The sequence below is a fragment of the Homarus americanus genome, unplaced genomic scaffold (genome assembly GCF_018991925.1).
Source record: "Homarus americanus isolate GMGI-L3 unplaced genomic scaffold, GMGI_Hamer_2.0 scaffold19117, whole genome shotgun sequence".
Taxonomy (NCBI): Eukaryota; Metazoa; Arthropoda; class Malacostraca; order Decapoda; family Nephropidae; genus Homarus; species Homarus americanus.
In genome coordinates, this window is record NW_024754704.1 from 1292651 (window position 1) to 1314703 (window position 22053).

The 22053-nt window shown below is 48.2% G+C and overlaps 1 protein-coding gene across 1 annotated transcript in view; it reads left to right on the forward strand.

The window, feature by feature from the left end:
* The first annotated feature begins 268 nt into the window (after positions 1–268).
* Positions 269–22053, forward strand: part of LOC121855948 (G protein-coupled receptor kinase 1-like) — a 109390-nt gene continuing 87605 nt past the window's right edge. Inside the window, exons 1-2 of the mRNA XM_042351166.1 lie at positions 269–298; positions 8381–8397. Coding sequence (XP_042207100.1) covers positions 269–298; positions 8381–8397 — 47 coding nt within the window. The remainder of the gene's footprint in view (positions 299–8380; positions 8398–22053) is intronic.

The following is a 22053-nucleotide window of genomic DNA, read 5'->3' on the forward strand; positions in this document are numbered from 1 at the left end:
TTTTAATTAGCGCCAGGTAAGATGTTGTTTTAATTAGCGCCAGGTAAGATGTTGTTTTAATTAGCGCGGGTAAGATGTTGTTTCAATTAGCGCCAGGTAAGATGTTGTTTTAATTAGCGCCAGGTAAGATGTTGTTTTAATTAGCGCCAGGTAAGATGTTGTTTTAATTAGCGCCAGGTAAGATGTTGTTTTAATTAGCACCACGTAAGTATATTCCCCCGTGTAGTAAATAGCGATGGTAGGTAGGGGTGATGTCAATTGCGTTACTATGGCGACAGGTGTAATCGCTCACGGCCAGGTAATGATTAGCGTCAATCCATCAGTGTTGTGGCAGTCAGCACCTCATGTGATGATCATAACAGAGTGAGTAGTTATCGGGGGGGGCACAGTTTGGTAATTACAACCCGTGAACACCTGTAAAGACTCCCGGCACACCTGTGGGTTTGATTCATTAGCATTTTGACTGCGGTGGTGAGGTAACCGTCGGGGGTGTGGACAGTAAATGCTCACTAAGACGGGACTGTAACTAGATTCCATTACATAATTGGTACACTGTAAGAAGGTTCTGTAATAGTGGCTGTATGTTATGGTCCCTTAGTCTGGCCTTGGTGATGCTGTAACCCTAACCTATACCTGCTGTACTGTGTGAGGTGTGTGCATATATTAACCTTGTCACCTGATACCCTAGTACTGGGGTGTATCCTGTGTGTGTGTGTGTGTGTGTGTGTGTGTGTGTGTGTGTGTGTGTGTGTGTGTGTGTGTGTGTGTGTGTGTGTGTGTGTGTGTGTGTGTGTGTGTGTGTGTGTGTGTGTGTGTGTGTGTGTGTGTGTGTGTGTGTGTTGTGTTGATTCTTAATTTCCCTTTATTTGTAGTTATTTTTATTTAACCTTTTTAACTCCTATTTTTTTTTTGGGGGTGGTGTTGCTTGTCTGTCTGTCTGTCACTGTCAGTCAGTCTGTCAGCACTTAACTCCATAGCTGATGACAAGTATAACCTTCATCTAAAATTCCTGACTTTTGTGTTGTATTACTGTGGCTGACGACTGTTCTTATCTACGTCATCGGGTCATCACTTTTACACCTGGTACCTGTCGTCATACCTGGTACCTGTCGTACACCTGTTACCTATCGTCACACCTGTTACCTGTCGCCACACCTAGTACCTGTCGTCCACCTGTTACCTATCGTCACACCTGGTACCTGTCGTCACACCTAGTACTTGTCGCCAACCTAGTACCTGTCGTCACACCTGTTACCTATCGTCACACCGTTACTCTGTCGCCACACCTAGTACCTGTCGTCACACCTGTTACCTATCGTCACACCTGTTACCTGTCGCCACACCTAGTACCTGTCGTCACACCTGTTACCTATCGTCACACCTGGTCCCAGCTTTTGTGATCATCTGAGAATTCCCTTCTTCTTAAATTCTAAGTCAATATGGCGAGCGATACTTCCCTCCCTCCCTCCCTCCCTCCTCCTCCCTCCCTCCCTCCTCCTCCCTCTTGACGCCAGCGGATCCTAGAAAAAAAATACTTCTGGCACCAAATGGATCATCTAGAATATATACGAAGGTCATAAGGTAGAGCAGTTTGTGGATGGCCACACACACACACGACAGGTGAGGGGGTGGTGTAACGTGTATAGTGTTGACGGCTCATTACTCACCTGTCCCCTCACCTGTGTGTAGTGTTCATCATTAGGTAAACATGTCCAAACTCCTCAACACTCATCTTCAAAACCCTCTAACTCCAGCCAATTTTTTTTAACACTCTGACATTAGATCATTGGTGAGCACCCGAGGCTGACTCCACTCCCTCCCTCCTCCTCCCTCTCCCTCCCTCACCTCACCTCCCCTCCCTCCTCCCTCCTCCTACTCCCTCCCTCACTCCCTCTCTCCCTCTCTCCCTCACTCCCTCCCTCACTCACCAAGTCTTGATGACGCCGCCTCTTAAACCAGTTGTGTTGTGTTTGTTTTTGTCACGTAGTTATTGACGCGGGTGGCAAGTTAGGTCAGGTTAGGTCAGGTTAGGTTAATGACTCCTGTTTTGGACGTGTATTTTACAGTTATGTTAATATCGGGTTTAATAAGTTACTTCTGTCTCGTGTTAGTATGGTCATAAGTGTTGATGCGAGCCACGTGTGTTAGTGGCTCTGTCTGTGTCTGTCTGTCTGTCTGTCTGTCTGTGCCTGTCTGTCTGTCTGTCTGTTACCCCAGCACACACACACACACACACCCCGTAAAGACTTCACCGTCATGTAAATTAAGAGAAGGTGAACGACCTGCCAATTACCACACATGATTACCAGGACGGTGATGTATGTTGTCATGACCAGCAGGTTCCTCGACACAGAAGGAGACGCTGTAGGAGGAGGAGGATGAGCGACACAGATAGATTATACTGTAGTGACTCGGTGTGTGTGTGTGTGTGTGTGTGTGTGTGTGTGGAGGTGAGAGGAGGCGGCCATATAGGGAAAGTTGGGTGGCGACTAACCAAGACACTGGACCACATCAACACACTCAAACACACACACAGACAAGGTGGGTCAGTGCCATATTTGGTGGAGTGGTGGAGCTGGCTAGTGCCCCGGTGTGTCCATGGTCCCTCCCTCCCTCCCTCCCTCGTTTGTATGGAGTGGAAATAGAGTTAATTCGTGTGAAACAAAATATACATGTTATATTTTTTTTTCTGTGGTCGTTATTGTGTTTTGTCAGCAAATTGCATCGGTTTGTTAAAGTTGAGTGGAATATGATAGTCCTACTACAGCTGACTACACACACACACACACACACACACACATTCCACACACACACACACACACACACACTCACGCACACACACACACACACACACACACACACACACACACACACACACACACACAGTGGGTGTATATATCGGTTTTGTCACCATACTATACTGTTACACCACAGAACACAACGCACTCCACTGTACCAGTATACCACCCTCCTATACCACCCCACCACACCCCTACACCACACCACACCACACCCAAACAACCTCATCACCATAAACTCCGCCTTTATTTAACAACATCACATCATAATTTATTTTTTACATCAATAACGACGGTGTAGCACTATGATGCCCCGTCCTCCTGCAGTTACCTGAAATATATATAAATACCACTAATACACTAATTCAACAGAGGGAGATAAAAATACAGTTCTTATGTGAATCCTGTTAGTGTAATCGCTCCCGAGAGGCTTAACACACACCCCAGCACTTAACTTGTGGTGCTGGCTCTGGGGATGCTCATTTGTGTGTGTGTGTGTGTGTGCGTGTGTGTGTGTGCTGTCACTTAGTATTGTCACACACGCGCACTGTGAGGACAAAATTGTGGTGTAATATGAGGTATGAGGCGTGAGGTGTGATGTATGAGGTGTGAGGTGTGAGGTATGCGGTGTGATGTATGAGGTGTGAGGTGCCCCACTAGCGCTACAGGTCTCTGCTCGCTCACCCAACTCAATACTCGTGTAAGCTACGTGTGCTGGGTGTCAAGAAAGGTTTACTCTTTGATATATAAACAGTAAAACTCTCTGGCTGTTGTGTTGTAAATAAAACCAGAGCGTCACATCTTATACAGTATTCAGCAACAGTTGTAGGTGTCATAACTACCGTGTCATAACTACCGTGTCATAACCACCGTGTTACAACTCGCTGGCTGCCACACACCCGTCATTACCTATCATAAACATGTACTGTACACGTGGCAGTGTGGTGACCAGGATATAAGCATCACGCACACGAATCCCATAACAGGTGTCAATATTTCCTTCAGGTTATTGAGACGTAAATGTTACATGGTTTAGTGTGTGTGTGTGTGCGTGCCAGTAGTCAGGTAAACATGGGGGGGGGGGCAAGATAAAGTAGGAGAATCAGGACTTGACTGTCAGCGTTATGTCAGCTCTTTGGTTATCCTGTTACATCACTCCTCCTCCCTCCTTCTTCTCCTCCTCGTCTTCCTACTTGTGTCATCTTCTTCCTTCCTCCTTTCATCCTTCCGGCCGAGGGAGTCAGTTTAATCCTTGTGTTCGTCTCAGTCATCAGTTAGTTTTTTTTTTTTTTACCTGAGTAAGTCTGACGAAGGTGTGAGAGTTGGTCCATGGTGAAGAGCTACCTGCCGGGTGAGGGGAGACAGTTACGTGGGGGGAGTGAGTGAGGGGAGACACAGATGCTCCCCTCCACCTCCCACAATAATAACAAACTATCAATGTTGATGTGTGAGTATAGGGGCGTGGGGGAGGGAGGTGGGAGGAGGGTGGCGTCAATAGTTTAGTAAACCTTCACCATCACCTCCCCATCACCAGCCCGCCACCACCACTTTACCTTCAGGAGCGCGTCACCTTCAGGAGCGGGTTACTATCACATCACCATCACACCATCACCAGGACGTCACTTCACCTTCAGGAGCGGGTTACTATCACATCACCATCATCACATCATCACCAGGATGTCACTTCACCTTCAGGAGCGGGTTACTATCACATCACCATCATCACATCATCACCAGGACGTCACTTCACCTTGAGGAGCGCGTTACTATCACATCACCATCACACCATCACCAGGACGTCAACCACCTTCAGGAGCGGGTTACTGGTCAGGAGGACGTGGTCACGCTGGCCGTCTCTGTCTCGGCACAAGTTATTACGGTCCTTAAATGTTCTGATGACCATTACATCCAGCGGTGAGCCACGCCACATGTCCCCACTCAACACTAACGACAGGAGGGCGTGGGGCGAGGGAGGCGGTGAGGACTGGTGAATAAATGTTTTTGTTTACTTTGTCTATATATCTGAGGCCATACAGGTTCTACCCTCCTCCGCCCCCTCCTCCCCCTCACCCTCCCTCACCCTCCCCACCCCTCCCCGCCCCTCCCCTCACCCTCCCCCTCCCGCCTCCCTCACCCTCACCCTCCCTCCACCGCCTCCTCACCTCCTGCTGCCCCTCCTGCCCCCTCACCCTTCCCTGCTGCCCCCTCACCCTCCCGCCACCCTCCAAGTGTGTCAGTAGATGAAGAGGGTAAGGAAGTGTAGTATCTTAGGCGGTGTTATACTAGGTGGTAGTAGTTGTGGTGGCAATGGTGGTGGTAGTGATTGTAGTGATGGTGATTGTAGTGGTGATGGTGGTAATAGTGATGATAGTGTCCCTCGCCCGTGATAGCATACTGACTGTGTTGGCTCATTAGTATGTAAATGTTGTAAGAGAGTAAGTGGAGGAGGCGCCAGGAACGTGTCAGACGGCAGGAGCGAGGCGCCCTTAACGCCCCTGGCAGGAGTGTCGCGCCCATGTAACACTGATTAAACGACGCCACGAGGTATTTATGGCTCACCTCTTAACTCCGCTGGAATTAACTAACTCCCATAAGCTTGATAATACCAGACTAACACCATTAACGAGACCTGGGAGAGATCGGGACGAGACCTACACGAGACTAACACCAACTATCTGAGTGTAGACGAGACCGGAACGAGACCTACTTGAGATCGGGACGAGACCTAAGCGAGACCTACACGAGACTAACACCAACTATCTCAGCGTGAACGGGACAGGGACGAGACCTGCACGAGACCTGACCTATCGTAAACTATCCCTCGCGAGACATATAAACTTGATTGTATATTTACTTAAATGGATCATCTGTAGATTAGACCCCAGCTTATTTCACCGTAAGATTAACCTAACCTAACCTAACCTAACCTAACCTGGATGATGGATGAGGCTAATCTTCATTTGATGATCTACCTGGGTGATGTGGATGCCTGGGTGGATGAGTGGTGTGGATGGAAGGGTGGTGTGGTGTGGATGGATGGATGGGTTGGTGGTGTGGATGGGTGTGGGTGTGGTGGGGGGTATGTGTGTTGAGGTGAGTGGTGTACCCTCTTGTGTATGCCCTGTCATGCCTCTCTCTCTCTCTCTCTCTCTCTCTCTCTCTCTCTCTCTCTCTCTCTCTCTCTCTCTCTCTCTCTCTCTCTCTCTCAGTAATACATCGACACTCAATGTTTATTTACACTGTGTCGTGCAAGGCTGATGTAATGTTTGTGTTTATATGTGTGTGAGTGTGTCCGGGGCTAGAGGGAATGTACAGTAGTATTATTCTTTGTCTGTCTCTCTGTCTGTCTCTGTCTGTCTGTCTGTCTCTCTGTCTATCTGTCTGTCTGTCTGTTCGGAAAAGTTTGTTCATTAAGGTATGTGGTACACCTATTGACTGGGTTAAGAAGGTTAAAGTTCAATATTTTTATTCATTGTTCAAACTCTTACATCATCATCATCATCACTACAACACCTTAAAGTCTCAGTGACACAGATTAAGGTCACAGGTTGAGGTCAAAGGTCATGACCCTGTATTGACCTATAACTTTTGTATCCGTGTGAATGTTTGGATGGAATTTTGAGATGAATATTTACCATCACTAGACACAGCCGGGGAACACACACACACACACACACACACACACACACACACACACACACACACACACACACACACACACACACACACACACTAATAAATACTCTCCATTGACCTCAAAAGGGAATTATTATATAGCATTTATTATCATCTGTATTTTAACGTTAAGTCTCAGGGTGTGTAGTGGCTGAGTGGTTAGGTCAGGTCAGGTCAGGTCAGGTTAGGTTAGGTTAGGTTAGGTTAGGGATATGAACGCTGTTGAGTGCAGTGTTGGCCAGAGAGTTACTGGTAGTATGGGTCTCGGGTATATGAAAGGTCAGGATTGGGTGGCTGGATGGGGGTGGGTCGGGGAGGGGCAGGTGGGTCTGGTGGTTCGGGGTGGGGCTGGTGAGTCGGGGTGGGGTAGGAGGTGTCGGAGTGGGGTAGGAGGTGTCGGGTGTGGTGGGTCCGGGTGGGGCAGGTGGTTCGGGGTGGGGTAGGAGGATCGGGGTGGGGCTTGTGGGGCAGGGTGGGTCAGGCCTCCAAATCCCATCCCGTGAATAACCCATTATTAAGGAAATAGAGTGGCAATATATGTGGCCGCTCCTGCTGTAATGGTGCTAATGGGGTTTAATTAAGCGTCCACCAGCACAGGGTAAGGGTGGGGGTTGCTGGGGTGAGGGGGTGCTGGGGGTGCGGGGGGTGCTGGGGTGAGGGGGTCGTCAAGGGGGTTGTTATTCCCGGTAGTAAGTTGGGGAAGGGAGGAGAGAGGGTGGGATGGAGGTAACAGAAGTAGTGGTCCCAAGGGTTGAGGAGGGAGAGGAGGGAGGAGATTATAATCCTCCCAGATGATCTCTTGGTAACTTTGTTAATGATAGTTACTCCCACAGGTGAGGCAGCAGTAGAGGGGCGGGGAGGGGGAGGGATAATTATTCCCCGTATCACTGTGGGAGGAGAGCAGCTGTTTAAGTGTTTATTTCCCCTCTATCCTCTTCCCCCCCTCCCTCCCCTCTTCCTCACCCCTCTTCCCATCGCCCACCCCCATCTTCCCTCCACCACCCCATCTTTCCACCCCTCTCCCTCACCCCTCTCCCTCTCCTCCTCCTCTCCCTCTCCCTCACCCCTCTCCTCTCCCACACACCCCTCTCCTCACCCCTCTCCCACCCCTCTCCCCACCCCTCTCCCACACCCCTCTCCCACACCCCTCTCTCCTCTGTAGTGTGATCAGGTCATGTCTGCCTACTACAGATAACACTGCAATCGATTTTTCCATTTCTTTACACATTTAGCAACTGGTGAATTCCTTAACTAACTGACTGGTCCGCTGAGAGGACTCCCATTGCCCCATCACCTCCATCACCCCCTCACCCCATCACCCCCTCACCTCCCATTGCCCCATCACCTCCCATCACCCCATCACCCCCCCTCACCTCCCATCATCTCCTCACCCCATCACCTCCCATCACCCCATCACCCCCATCACCCCCTCCTCCATCACCTCCCATCACCCCATCACCCCATCACCCCTCACCCCTCACCCCCATCACCCCATCACCCCATCACTCACCCCCATCACCCCATCACCCCATCACCCCATGGTTTACCGAGTGTAGCTTCAACCTTCCCTGGTGTCCATTAGCATATACTGTGTGTGTGTGTGTGTGTGTGTGTGTTGTGTGTGTGTGTGTGTGTGTGTGTGTGTGTGTGTGTGTGTGTGTGTCTGTGTGTGTGTGTGTGTGTGTGAGCTCTGTATATATTATCGTCGTCTTTCATTCACAGGTTAATTGTATATTCTGATTCACTAAGATGTATACATGTACTGATATACTTTCTAAACTTACACGTGTACGTATATTCCTACATGTACGTGGTCTAAAATTTGTTTGTTTGTTTTTGCAGGTTGGTGTTGTTGTTGTTGGTGATGCATGAGGGTTGGCGACCACAGCCCACCACACTGAACGTAGGTTGTATCGGGGTTAAGGTAATTGTTGACGGGATTTCAAATTTCTTGTGTTTATTTGTCTGGTTTAATCTATATTTACGTCTGTTTGTTTATATGTCTGGTTTAATCTATATATTTTCGTGTTTTATTCCTTGAGGGTTTTTTTAAACCACAACAAACGTACGAAAAAACAATTATATATATATTTTTCATAATTCACAAGAAACTTTAAACTTATTGTATATATATTTTGAAGTTCAATTCTTATGATGGTTTAAATAATAAAACTTATAAATACATGAATAAACTTTTGATTTTATTTATTTTATTTTTTACAACTAAAGTGAATTTTTTTTTACGATTGATTGGATAAGATTTGGTAACTGTAGAGGTGTGAGGCTCCTCCTCCCCTCTTCTCTCACTCACCTGTCGTTACCTTGTTACTATCAGCTATTAAGGTGATATTTAGTGTTATTACTGTACTTACTCAGAGTTATCTTAGAGAGTAAAGAAGAAATAACACCTGGGAATATTGTTGTTCTTATAATAATAATAATAATAATAATAATAATAATAATAATAATAATAATAATAATAATAACAATAATAGCAATAATAATAATAATAATAATAATAATAATAATAATAATAATAATAATAATAATAATAAGAGGAAGGTGTGTGTGTGTGTGTGTCACCTCCAGCTGGGACAAGCTTGTGGTGGCCAGAACGTGTTAAGAATGTCAGCTCGGGGCGTCAGAGGCCAGAAAATATGTCTCCTGGGAGGGGTGTCACCTGTGAGACACCTGGTTCAGTTTAGCCTCTCCTTAATTACTATTCCCAACACCTTTGTTTACCTGTCGAGTTAATGACACCTTTAGTACACATCCTGAATAAGAGGTTATACTAGTTACAACCATAGGTACACAACACCACTATACCACCCTGTCTCCTCACTGTCACCACCACAACAATCATCTATACCAAATTCTTCTGCCCTCACTGTCACCACTACAACACCACTGTACCACCCCTGCCTCCTCACTGTCACCACTACAACAATTCACCATACCACCCTGCCTCACTGTCACCACTACAACACCACTATACCACCCTGCCTCTCACTGTCACCATCACAACACACTGTGCCTCACTTCGCTCTCACTGTCACACCATCATAACACCACTATACTCACCCTGCCTCCTCACTGTCACTACTCACAACACCACTGTACCATTCTGTCTCACTGTCACCACTACAACATCACTATACCATTCTGCTCACTGTCACCACCACAACACCTCCACACTGTCATCACCACCACACCACCGATGGGGCCACACCCAGAAGGCTACACTGTGCCTTTTATCAGGGCCAGAAAGAAACAGTTTTAGTGTTGCCGAACTTCTTCCTCAACCTTAGAGCAGGTCTGATGGCCACAGTATACGGTGTGTTGACCCCGCCACAGCATACGGTGTGTTGACCCCGCCACAGTATACGGTGTGTTGACCCTGCCCCAGTATACGGTGTGTTGACCCTGCCCCAGTATACGGTGTGTTGACCCTGCCACAGTATACGGTGTGTCGACCCTGCCACAGTATACGGTGTGTTGACCCTGCCACAGTATACGGTGTGTTGACCCTGCCACAGTATACGGTGTGTCGACCCTGCCCCAGTATACGGTGTGTCGACCCTGCCACAGTATACGGTGTGTTGACCCTGCCCCAGTATACGGTGTGTCGACCCTGCCACAGTATACGGTGGCTGGGTGCTGTCATCTCTATCTGTCAGTTCCTTTGTGGTAATACACTCGCCACACTGTCAGATCCGTTTGTGATAGTGGCAAGTTAATTAATTGATATAATAAATTAGACATGTGATTCACGTTTTTTTTATGCTTTATATTAAAATGATCAAATTTATTTAGATATGAACCCGAGGCTGTTGGTGGTGTGTAGTGAAGATGTTGGTGTAATTTTAGTTGTGTTGTCCCTCTTTGTTACCCACAACATTGAGGAAAGGCAAAGTTGACAAAGTAAAAACACGTGAATATATAATCTAGGGGTTGAAATACGTGGATGCAGCAAGTAAGGAACACACACGCAAGAATCACTGTGAGAGACAAAGTTAAGTTTTGATAGAGATAAGAAGGTTATTAAGTCAACGGAGTCATTTATTAGCATTTATATTAAGTATTGATTAAGATAGTTGATTAGGAACATTAAATAACATCAAGTAAAACAAAACATGAAATTATCAAAATACCAGAATATTATCCAATTATACATTAAATACACGTTATATACAGAAACCTGATAGAATGTGGCAGCTCAGGTAACAAGTCTAGGTTGAGATGGCCAACTACAAGGAACCAGGGATTAACTCCGCAGTAGTCCCTTCGTCCACACCCCGGGAGAAGAGGAACACCGTAGGCCACCGAGAAGAGACTCAGCTTACCAGACACACACACACACTCACCTCGGTCTCACACAGTTGGATGGGAAACTGGTTCTGAATTGGTGCTCACTGGGGTCTAGCAGCGTCGTGAAGCAGTTTCTTCTCCTGGTGTCAAGTTGGAGCTGGTGATGGTGGTAAGAGTGAGTGATGGTGATGGTGGTAAGAGTGAGTGATGGTGATGGTGGTAGAGTGAGTGATGGTGATGGTGGTAGAGTGAGTGATGGTGGTAGATTTAGTGATGGTGGTAGAGTGAGTGATGGTGATGGTGGTAGAGTGAGTGACGGTGATGGTGGTAGAGTGAGTGATGGTGGTAGATTTAGTGATGGTGGTAGAGTGAGTGATGGTGATGGTGGTAGAGTGAGTGATGGTGATGGTGGTAGAGTGAGTGATGGTGGTAGATTTAGTGATGGTGGTAGAGTGAGTGATGGTGATGGTGGTAGAGTGAGTGACGGTGATGGTGGTAGAATCGAGTGATGGTGGTTGGTGGTAGAGTGAGTGATGGTGATGGTGGTAGAGGAGTGATGGTGATGGTGGTAGAGTGAGTGGGATGGTGATGGTGGTAGAGTGAGTGATGGTGGTAGAGGAGTGATGGTGATGGTGGTAGAGTGAGTGATGGTGATGGTGGTAGAGTGAGTGATGGGTGATAGAGTGAGGAGGGGACAGAGTCGTCACACACACACACACACACACACACACACACACACACACACACCTGAACCCTGATTGTTGTCGGGTGTTTGACTGTATATCCTTTTTAATGCCCTGTCCTAGAACACCTGTTGGGAGGGGGGGAGGCATGTGAACGTGGGTGTGCAGCATCATTCAAACCACCAGATGTGACGGGGGTTACGAGGGTTTCCAGCAGTGTTCCTCCTCCTCTGCCTTCTTTCTTTCTCTCTTCTTTCACCCACCTCTCACCTCCTCACCTCCCTCCACCTCCTCCACCTCCCTCACCTCTCTCCACCTCCCTCACCTCCTCCCACCTCCCTCCACCTCCCTCACCTCTCTCCACCTCCTCCACCTCCCTCACCTCTCTCCACCTCCTTCACCTCCTCCACCTCCTCCCCTCTCACTCGTCTTCCTCCTGACACAATACACGTACCAGACCGGACAAACTAGCAGCATATTTATCAACACTGGAGGCAATTATAACGAGTACACACACGCCTTCCTGTCAACACTTCCTGGCCTCAGATTAACAATAATTACAGTTGAGTTTATAATGTTTCAATTTTCACGTGCAGATAATTTCTTTTGTCCTAACTTCCACGCTGGCTGTAGTGCGGTGGTGAAACTTTATCGTCGGGAGAGTTTCAGAGAGTTTCACTTTCCATAACATCAGGTCAGAGTCTGGTGAAGATGTTGAGGTCACCTGCCTGGCTGTGTGGGAGGGGTCAGAGATGGTGGTAGGGGTCAGGGGTGGTGGGTAGAGGGGCCAGGGGTGGTGGGGTAGGGGGTCTGGGGTGGTGGTAGGGGGATCAGGGGTGGTAGGGGGGTCAGGTGGTGGTAGGGGTCAGGGGCAGGTAGGGGGGTCAGGGGTGGTGGCAGGGGTCAGGGGTGGTGGTGGTAGGGGCCAGGTGGTGAGGGTCAGGGGTGGTGGTAGGGGGTCAGGGGTGTGGTAGGTGGTCAGGGGTTGTGGTGGGGATCAAGGATGGTTGGCGTGAGAGGAATCAGTGGTGGTGGGGGTACCCTGACGTATTGCCCCCAGGATTGATGTGGCGAGGCGTCCACAGTGAGGAAAAGCCCCACACGACCTGGTGTTGCCTCTACACACAGCACGCGCGCCCTGGACCTGTGAGGCCAGCATAACTAACACCTGTGTACTGTAGAGGTAAACAACATATCGCCCAGACAAACAAAACAAAATGACAACAAACTGATCATCCACTGACTAACCATCCCCCTTCCCTCTTCACTCTCCCCCTCCCCCCTCCTCTCCTCCCCCTTCCCCCCTCCTCGTCAGAACTCGTATCAGCGTGGCACCTGGAGACACTTAACAATATCCGTGAGAGTTGACAAATACCTTCTCAGCACACCCCTCCCCCCCACCTCCTCACTCTCTCCCTCCCTCCTCCTCACCCTCTCCCCCTCTTCACCCCTCCTCCCACCCCTAACAGCTTGATTGCGTAGTAGCAGTGTGTGTGTGTGTGTGTGTGTTGAACAGGTGGAGTAATTATGTCATTACCTGGTTTACTGGGGTGCTCTTTGTCTCGCTTTTATACCTGTAATTATTTGATTGTCCAGGTGTTACTTTTTTATTATTAATTGTTACTTTACGTGTTACTTTTTTCCCTCGACAATGGCTCAAATCTTTACCTGGATTTACCTGACTTGGCTGACACCTCTAATGTCCAACTCCGCCTCACGCTTGTTACAATTCTGAACTTGTAACACATCTCTATGGTGACACAATACTGAGGGAAGGTGTGTGGTGGTGGTGATGAGTTAATGATCTTCAGGTGAGATTCTACCTATTTACAACCATCAACCTCACCTGTTGTGTTCAGTACAGTCTCTAACCTAACCTAACCACCAGGAAGTTTATTTTTAACATCTCTCTCCAGCCAAAGCATTACTTAAATCTACATCCTGTTAATGTAATTATGCACGAAACTCCGCAACTATTTTAGAATTGATAACATGTTCCTGTGTTCATGTTATCACCTGTGTTCATGTTATCACCTGTGTTCATGGTATCACCTGTGTTCATGTTATCACCTGTGTTCATGTTATCACCTGTGTTCATGTTATCACCTGTTGTTATATACTGTACACTTGTCTCTCTGATAATAAATAAACTACGGCTAAAACTCCTAATGGCTCGCTACATCCGGCTGTGTGCGTGTCTGCTGTATTGACCCAAGATAACACGAGTTATTACCTACACGGTGTTATGGTCCCCCACCACCGATAACACGCCCCACCAACTCTTATATTCTTTGATCATTTTTGAAGTTTTATCGGAAATTAAAAACAAAAATGTATATTAAAAACTATGAAATATGAAGTTATGAATATGTATCTTATGTTTATGTATCCTCTAGGTGCGGATACATACCAGACATGTATTACCGACATAGTAAATTTAAAGATACATTCAAAACACACACACACACACACACACACACACACACACACACACACACACACACACACACACGTATTGGTTGGACAGACACGTGACAAACAACTGCACTTAACATGGACAAACGCGCCAGGGTTGGACATTGGCACATGGGGTGGCGGCCGCGTGAAGAGTAACCATAGGAGTCATGTTGTAACAGTCATGAGGTTGTTATAACCTTCTATACTGGCAGGGTTGTGTGTTGGCTCTAATGATCGTGGTGGTTGTGGAGGAAGGAGGCTAAGGAGGAGGAGGAGGAGGAGGAGGAGGAGGAGGAGTGGAAGAAGGAGGAGGAGGCGGCAGATGGTTGTGCCGGCGGGAGGAAGGCGGTGAAAGGGAAACTTATTTAGATGTTTTGGTAAGAGGGAAACTTTGGTGGTGGTGATGATGATAATGATGGTGCAGCTGACACTATAACACAGCTCCTCACTATACTCTCTCAGGAAGACAATTTACACAGGTAAGAGTTAAACACCTTTTTGTAAATTAGTCCAGGTAAGGTTTAGTGTTGTGTACCTGGTGTGATGCTCAGCGCCAGGTCACAGGAGGTGGCTGGCGTCTGGGGGAAACATGTACTGTAACCTAACCTTACCTACCCTTAACTTACCTGACCTACCTTTAACTTACCTTACCTACCCTTAACTTACCTTACCTACCCTTAACTTACCTAACCTGACCTTATCTGATTCTACCCCCCCTGCTAACTCCCAACACACTGACAAAACTCTCTACAGATTCTCCACCAATAATATTTCCTTCCTGCCTCTTTTGTTACCAGTGTTGAGGCTGCGCTGACTGGCCCCAGGGCACCTGTACTGTCTACTCTCTGTTACTTACACCGTTATAAGCGTTACCTGTGGGTTACTTACACTGTTCAGAACGTTACCTGTCTCAAGGTGTATGATTCCTGCGCTAATTACCGTTGAGTTATCGTCTATGATTATACTTAATGACCCTGAATTGCCCTTAGTGATCATTTAACCCGACATTAAGCTACCTTGTTCGGGGGGGGAGGTAAGTGGTGTGAGGAGGAAGGGGGTTCAGGGGGGAGGGGGGGAGGGGAGGAGGAGGAAGGGGGTTCAGGGGAGGGGAGGGGGGAAGTGATTTAATGTGAGGCAGCGTGTAGCACTTAATCATTCCTCTTGTTCATTATTTAGTTATTTTATCCATTAGTCACTGTTTTAGTTAATATTAATTAGAAGCTGTTTTTTCTTCTTCTGTAATTTGCATACGTGTATGTGTGTGTCCTTGGTTCAGTTCTCATTAATATTTATTTATTTTCTTTTAATTTATTTACAGTTGATTTAGTTCTTTTAATTATTTGTATTATTTTGTGTGTGTGTTTATTAAGTTAGTTTATATATAGTATAGCTAAGGAGAAGCCAGTTTAGGAAGGGTGTCTCTCTCTCTCTCTCTCTCTTTTTCACTCTCTCTCTCTGTCTCTCTTGTGGCCGACATTTACTCATTTACAGCTGGATGAAATAAGAGTGCCAGGGGATCGAACCAGCGACCCATAGAACAGGAGGTGATTGCTGTAACCACTCAACCACCGCAACCTTATAAAACTTTTGACTATTAACGTTAAGTGTGTGTGTGTGTGTGTGTGTGTGTGTGTGTTAGAGGCTTTTCTAATACTCACTACTTAGAAGGTGGAGAAGTAAATGTTTGGAGCCTTGGAGAACTTAACTTTAACCCAACCTAACTCCAACCTAACCCAACCCAAAACCCAACCCAACCCAACCCAACCCACCGTAACGTCATCTATGTGAGGACCTGCTGATGCTCTTTTGTTTACATAATGAAGGTGGCGAGTGGTAGTGGTGGTAGTAGTGGTGACAGGACACACACACACACACACACATCTCGTTAGTAGTTATCACCGTCAGTTTGGTGATAGTGGTAGTGGAAGTCGTGGCGGTGATAGTGGTGGTGATAGTGACGGTGGTAGTGATGATAGTGAAGGTGATAATGATGGTTATAGTGTAAGGTGGTGATGGTGGAGGAAAGATAATGGTGGTGATAGTGGTGATGATGGTGTTGGAGGCCGCCAGAATCAAGGTGATAAACATTATCTTTACTTCACAGGATGACTAGACGGCCTTGAGAAGCTTCCCCTCCATCACCCTCCCCTTTTATCTCACCCCCCTCCATCTCCCCCTCTTTATCTGGGGGCAAGTGAAGTGTCAGGAGTCCCCCAAAGTGTCAGGAGTGGCAGTGCTGGGGACAGGTGAAGGGAGTAAAGTCAGGAGTGTAAGTGTTGTTGCTAAGTGGTGACATGTGATCAACTTATGTCCCAGAATATTATGAAGTAGAATAAAGACAACACGAAGTTAATGCATGTGAGAGAGAGAGAGAGAGAGAGAGAGAGAGAAGAGAGAGAGAGAGAGAGAGAGAGAGAGAGAGAGAGAGAGAGAGTTGGCGACTGGGATGTGGAGAAGGATTTGGGGAATATGTGAATGGAAACGGCGAGAGAAAGAGAGAGATTAAGAAACAGTATAAAAAAAAAGAAAGTAAAAAAAAGAAAGAAAAAGATATTTACGAGTAATTGAATAAACCTGGAGTTGGGATAATGCAGAGAATAAAGGAATGTTACATAGCGTATTATTGGATACAAGAATGAAGTTTTTATATATCCTTGAAATTTATTGCAAGATACGACACAACAATATCCTGGACTGTTACCTGGTAGAAGCGGTAAGTGGAAGATTGAAATGGGGTGGTGGTGGTAGGGGTGATGTAGGAACCCGTTGGCCAAGATAGCAGTGGTGGTAGTGGTGTCAGTCTATCAAGCAACAACAAAGTTTATTGTAGGAGAGCCACGTCATGGAAAAATCTTCCTCTTTGTAGTCCAGACTTGTGGTCCTAACTAAATGAAAATCATATCACGACGCCAGATCTAAATTGATGGCCCCCCAAGCACTTTACCCCCGCCATCACCGCCCGTTACATATGTCGTGCGTGCGTGCGTGCCGTGCGTGCGTGTGTGTGTGTGTGTGTTGTGTGTGTGTGTGTGTGTGTGTGTGTGTTTATTATTGTGTAAAGGAAAAGTAAAATAATGTATGAAATTGATGAATATAAATAGAGAGAAAGAAAATGGAAAGAGGAGATATGGTTGAAGGATAGTTACAATGGTGAAGGAGAGAGAGAGAGAGAGAGAGAGAGAGAGAGAGAGAGAGAGAGAGAGAGAGAGAGAGAGAGAGAGAGCGAGTACACTACGAACTTCGATACCGTGAAACATTTATCTTAGCGATACGAAGGTGTTCATCGGTCTGCATGTTTTAAGGCTAAAATTGAGTATAGACAGTGACAACAAATGAAAATGACTCCCTCACTAATAACAGCTCACAGAGGAGGCCCGAGGAATCTGGGGCTGCTGCAGCTCATAAGCCAGCGTCTGGAAATATGTGACAGCCCACGTACACTCCCTGTCGTCACCAAGCTAATACTTTCAATGGGTCAGAAAAGCAGGTTGTGTGTATTGTGTGTGATAGTGTGTGTGTGTGTGTGTGTGTGTATGTGTGTGTGTGTGTGTGTGTGTGTGTGTGTGTGTTTTTCATTCCCATGCCTGTTTACCAGGCGTGTATGGGGAGATGAGGGGTGGGGGCTGGGGGGGGGAGGGTAGGGAAAGGAGGAGACTGGGGGAGGGAGAAGATTGAGGGGAGAGCTTAGGGAGGCTAGTGAGGGGAGGCGAGGCAAGGATGATATGTTAGATAGCTATATATATATCCGGCTGATGCAGAGGACAGATCCGGGTCATGTTAGTAATGGTCCTTTGTCTTGCACACTATTTTACTTATGGACCGTTATATCATGCTAACTTGGTCCACATCCAGGTCCATATCCCGGTACACATCCCGGTCCATATCCCGGTACACATCCCGGTCCATATCCCGGCACACATCCCGGTCCATCTTGAAGAAAAAATATCACCTATTTCATTTTACTTTCTATCCCAAACACCAAGATATGAGAGAGAGAGAGAGAGAGAGAGAGAGAGAGAGAGAGAGAGAGAGAGAGAGAGAGAGAGAGAGAGAGAGAGAGAGAGAGGCACCAACACGACAGGCAGGCAGGTGAACGTTCTGTCTAGGGCAGCGACCACCAGCTGTCCATTACGGGGTGTAAAGGAACGCCAGACGCTGTGTAGTGCTCTTGCCGGCGTTGTTGGATCGTGATGGTGTGGTTGAATTGATTGGCATGGGTGGCGTGGTTGGTTTAATGGTGGGGTGGCATGGTTGGTGTGGTTAGTATAGTGGCGTAGTTGTATAGGTGGCGTGGGCGGCGTGGTTGTATGGGTGGCGTGGGTAGTATAGTGACGTGGGTGCATGGGCGGTATAGTGGGGTGGCGTGGGTAGTATAATTGGCGTGGCGGCGTGGTTGTATGGGTGGCGTGGGTAGTATGAGTGGCGGGGGGCGGCGTGGTTGTATGGGTGGCGTGGAGTGAGTATAGTGGCGTGGGTGGTAAAGGTGGCGTGGGTAGTATGGTGGCGTGGGTGGCGTGCTTGTATGGGTGACGTGGTGGTATATTGAGTAGCGTGGGCGTATGTATATGGGTGCGTGGGTAGTATATGGTGACGTGGGTGGCGTGGGTGAGTATAGTGACGTGGGTTGGTGGGTGTGATGGGTAGTATATAATTGGCGTGGGCGGCGTGCTTGTATGGGTGACGTGGGTAGAGTATGAGTGGCGTGGGCGGCTTGCTTGTATGGGTGACGTGGGTGAGTATAGTGACGTGGGTGGCGTGGGTAGTATAGTGACGCACGACAGTTACATTGCGCTCCCTCCTCCTGCTCTTCTTCTTCCCTCCTCCTCCTCTCCCTTATCTTTCTCTTCCTGCCTCTTCTCCCCAATCCTCTTCCTCCCTTTTTTCTCCTCTCTCTCCCTCCTCCTCCTACTTCCACTCCTCTTCCCTTCCCTCCTCTCCTCTTCCCTTTTCCCTCCTCTCCTCCTCCTCTTCCTCCTCTCCTTTTCTTCCCCCCCTCCTCCTCGTCCCACGCCTCTTCCCTTCCTCCCCCCTCCCTCTTCCTTTTCCCCTCCTCCCCTCCTCTTCCTTTTCCTCTCCTCCTCTTCCTTTTCTCCCTCCTCCCTCCTCTTCCTTTTCCCCCTCCTCCTTCCTCCTCCTCCTCTTCCCTGTTAGTTAATTTTCATTTAGTGTCAACATCCGGGTCAGAAAATGTTGTCAGGATGTACAGGATTTTGTAGGAGGCAGTTTACCCTCCTCCCTCTTGTTGTTGTTCTTCTCCTTCCTCTTCCTCCCCCTTGTTGTTGTTCTTCTCCTTCCTCTTACTCCTCTTCCTCCCTCTTGTTGTTCTTCTTCTCCTTCCTCTTACTCCTCTTCCTCCTCTTGTTGTTGTTCTTCTTCTCCCTCTTCCTCCTCTTATTTATTCTTTCTCCTCCTCCTCACAATTCATTCATAACCTCCAGTATACATTCAGCCCCTTTAAAAGTATACATACGGCCCCTTTAAAAGTATACATTCAGCCCCCTTAAAAGTATACATTCAGCCCCCTTAAAAGTATACATTCAGCCCCCTTAAAAGTATACATTCAGCCCCCTTAAAAGTATACATTCAGTCCCCTTAAAAGTATACATTCGGCCCCTTTAAAAGTACAGAGGGGCTGTCCGTGGTCCGTTTTACTACCTGCTGGCTGTGTGTGTGTGTGTGTGTGTGTGTGTTATATATCTTTTAAAGTGGACGACTTACAGGTAATTTTCATCTTGTAATTAATGTGAGGGAGAGTCCAGGTGTTTGGGAAGGGAGGGGTGGAGGGGAGGTCAGGGCGTGGTGTAGAGTAGGGAGATGGGTTAGGTTAGGGTGTTAATCAGCAGGTGAAATAAGCTGGGGTGGCTAATCTTCAGGTAATCCGAGACTTAACGTCGTGTGTCGCTGCTAACACCTTGACAGGACCAGTGGCACAGGTAAATGGAGGTGTGAAGACTAATACCTGGTTGTAATTGGTTAACTCACCTTGTTCCTCAGTGACAGGTGTAGGGGGGTGGTGAGGGGTGTGGGAGTGGGGTGTGGGGTGGAGGGAGGGGGTGTGGGGTGGTGGTGAGGGGGTGTGGGGTGGGAGGGGGGTGGGTGGGGTGTGTGGTGGTGAGGGGGGTGGGGTGTGGTGAGGGGGGTGTAGGGGTGTGGGGTGAGGGGGTGGGGTGGTGGTGAGGGGGTGGGGTGGTGGTGAGGGGGTGGGGTGGTGGTGAGGGGGTGTGGAGGGGTGGGGGTGGTGGTGAGGGGTGGGTGGGGGAGGGGGTGGGGTGGTGGGGAGGGGGTGTGGGGTGGTGGTGAGGGGGTGGGGTGGTGGTGAGGGGGTGTGGGGTGTGGTGAGGTGATGGAGATTATTCATATGTTTTTGGTAAACAACAACAACAACATTCAATTAACGCCAGTATTGTACTTGTCTGATTAATCTATAGGAAAAAGTGAATTATACTCGACCGAAGTAAAGTTTGTTCAGCTTAGTATAAAGTCTACCACCACCACCACCACCACCACCACCACCACCACCACCACCTAACACCACCACCACCACCACCACCAACACCACCACCTACCACCACCACCACCACCACCACCACCACCACCACCACCACCACCACCACCACACCACTACACCACCACTAACACCACCACCACTACACCACCACCACCACCAACACCACCACAACACCACCACCACCACCACCACCACACCACCACCACCACCACCACCACTACACCCACCACCACCACTACCACCCACCACCACTAACACCACCACCACCACCACCACCACCACTCCTGACACCCACTGAGGTGTTCGGGAAGGGAGGAGATTTATGTCTGTCACCAAAAACCTCCTTCAAAAATTTTTACCCTCATTTTACTTCCTGGTGTGTGTGTGTGTGTATGTGTGTGTGTGTGTGTGTGTGTGTGTGTGTGTGTGTGTGTGTAATAATAATAATAATAATAATAATAATAAACGGTTTATTAATAGAGTTGCAGCCGGCGGCTGAAAAATACAAACTTACATGTGATTTAAACATAATAATATACGTTCAATACATTTACAGGGCTGTATAGTACATAAATCAGGAGTTGTTTATTATTTTAACAATAGATGGGATGGTGGTTCTTATATCTATCGGTGCGGGCTCTTATGGGCTGAATTTTGTTGTAGTGGCGGACTGCACGAGGTGGGCGGGGGCTGCCGGTGGCGATGAAGAGGATGGTGCAGTAGTCCACTGCCAAACCCTACTAGTGCGTGGTGGTGGAGGTCACTGAGGGATGGCATTTCTAGGGTGGAGAGAGCGTTGTTGTAGCCTGAGTAGTCTGCGCCGAGCATGATTCTGCAGGCCCTCTTCTGTACCTTCTCAAGCTGGTGTTGTTGGGTAGAGTTGAGAGAAGACGACCAGGCTGTTGACGCAGACGTTAATTTGGGGAGAATAAAGGCGTTGTAGATAGTCCTCAACTCTGGCGTGGGTGTCCCAAGTGACCTGAGTCGTCGTAGCATGTAGAGTCGGTACGAGGCTGCCTTGATTGTGTTGTTTACATGGGACTTCCAGTCAATTTTGTGGCTATAGTTACACCCAGGAGTGTGTGTGTGTGTGTGCGCGCGTAACAACAGTATTAGCTGGCCAGTGTAATTTGTCCTCTTGTGTTTGTTCATAAAAGCGTGAGGTGAGTTATGACGTAGGAGAGGAAAATTTGATGTGACGGAGGAGGAGGAGGAGGAGGTTGAGGTTAAGTGAGGGAGGAGGTTGAGGTTAAGTGAGGGAGGAGGTTGAGGTTAAGTGAGGGAGGAGGATGCTAAGTGAGGGAGGAACCATTGCCACTTCTATCCCGGTGAGGTCTTGGCCAGGGACTCGAGCTTCTCCTCCTCAACAGGTGTTCAACAGGTCGCTTCATCACGCACCCATCCACCCCTTCCCCTCAACACCCCACACCCCTCACACCCCACACCCCACCCCACCCCCACCTCCACACACACCCCACCCACACCCCCCACCCATCCCTCAGCCCCACCCCACCCCACACCCCTCACACCCCACACCTCTCACCCCACCCCTCACACCCCACCCCCACCTACACCCCCTCCCCACCCCCACCCCCACCCCACCCCCACCCATCCACCAGCCCCA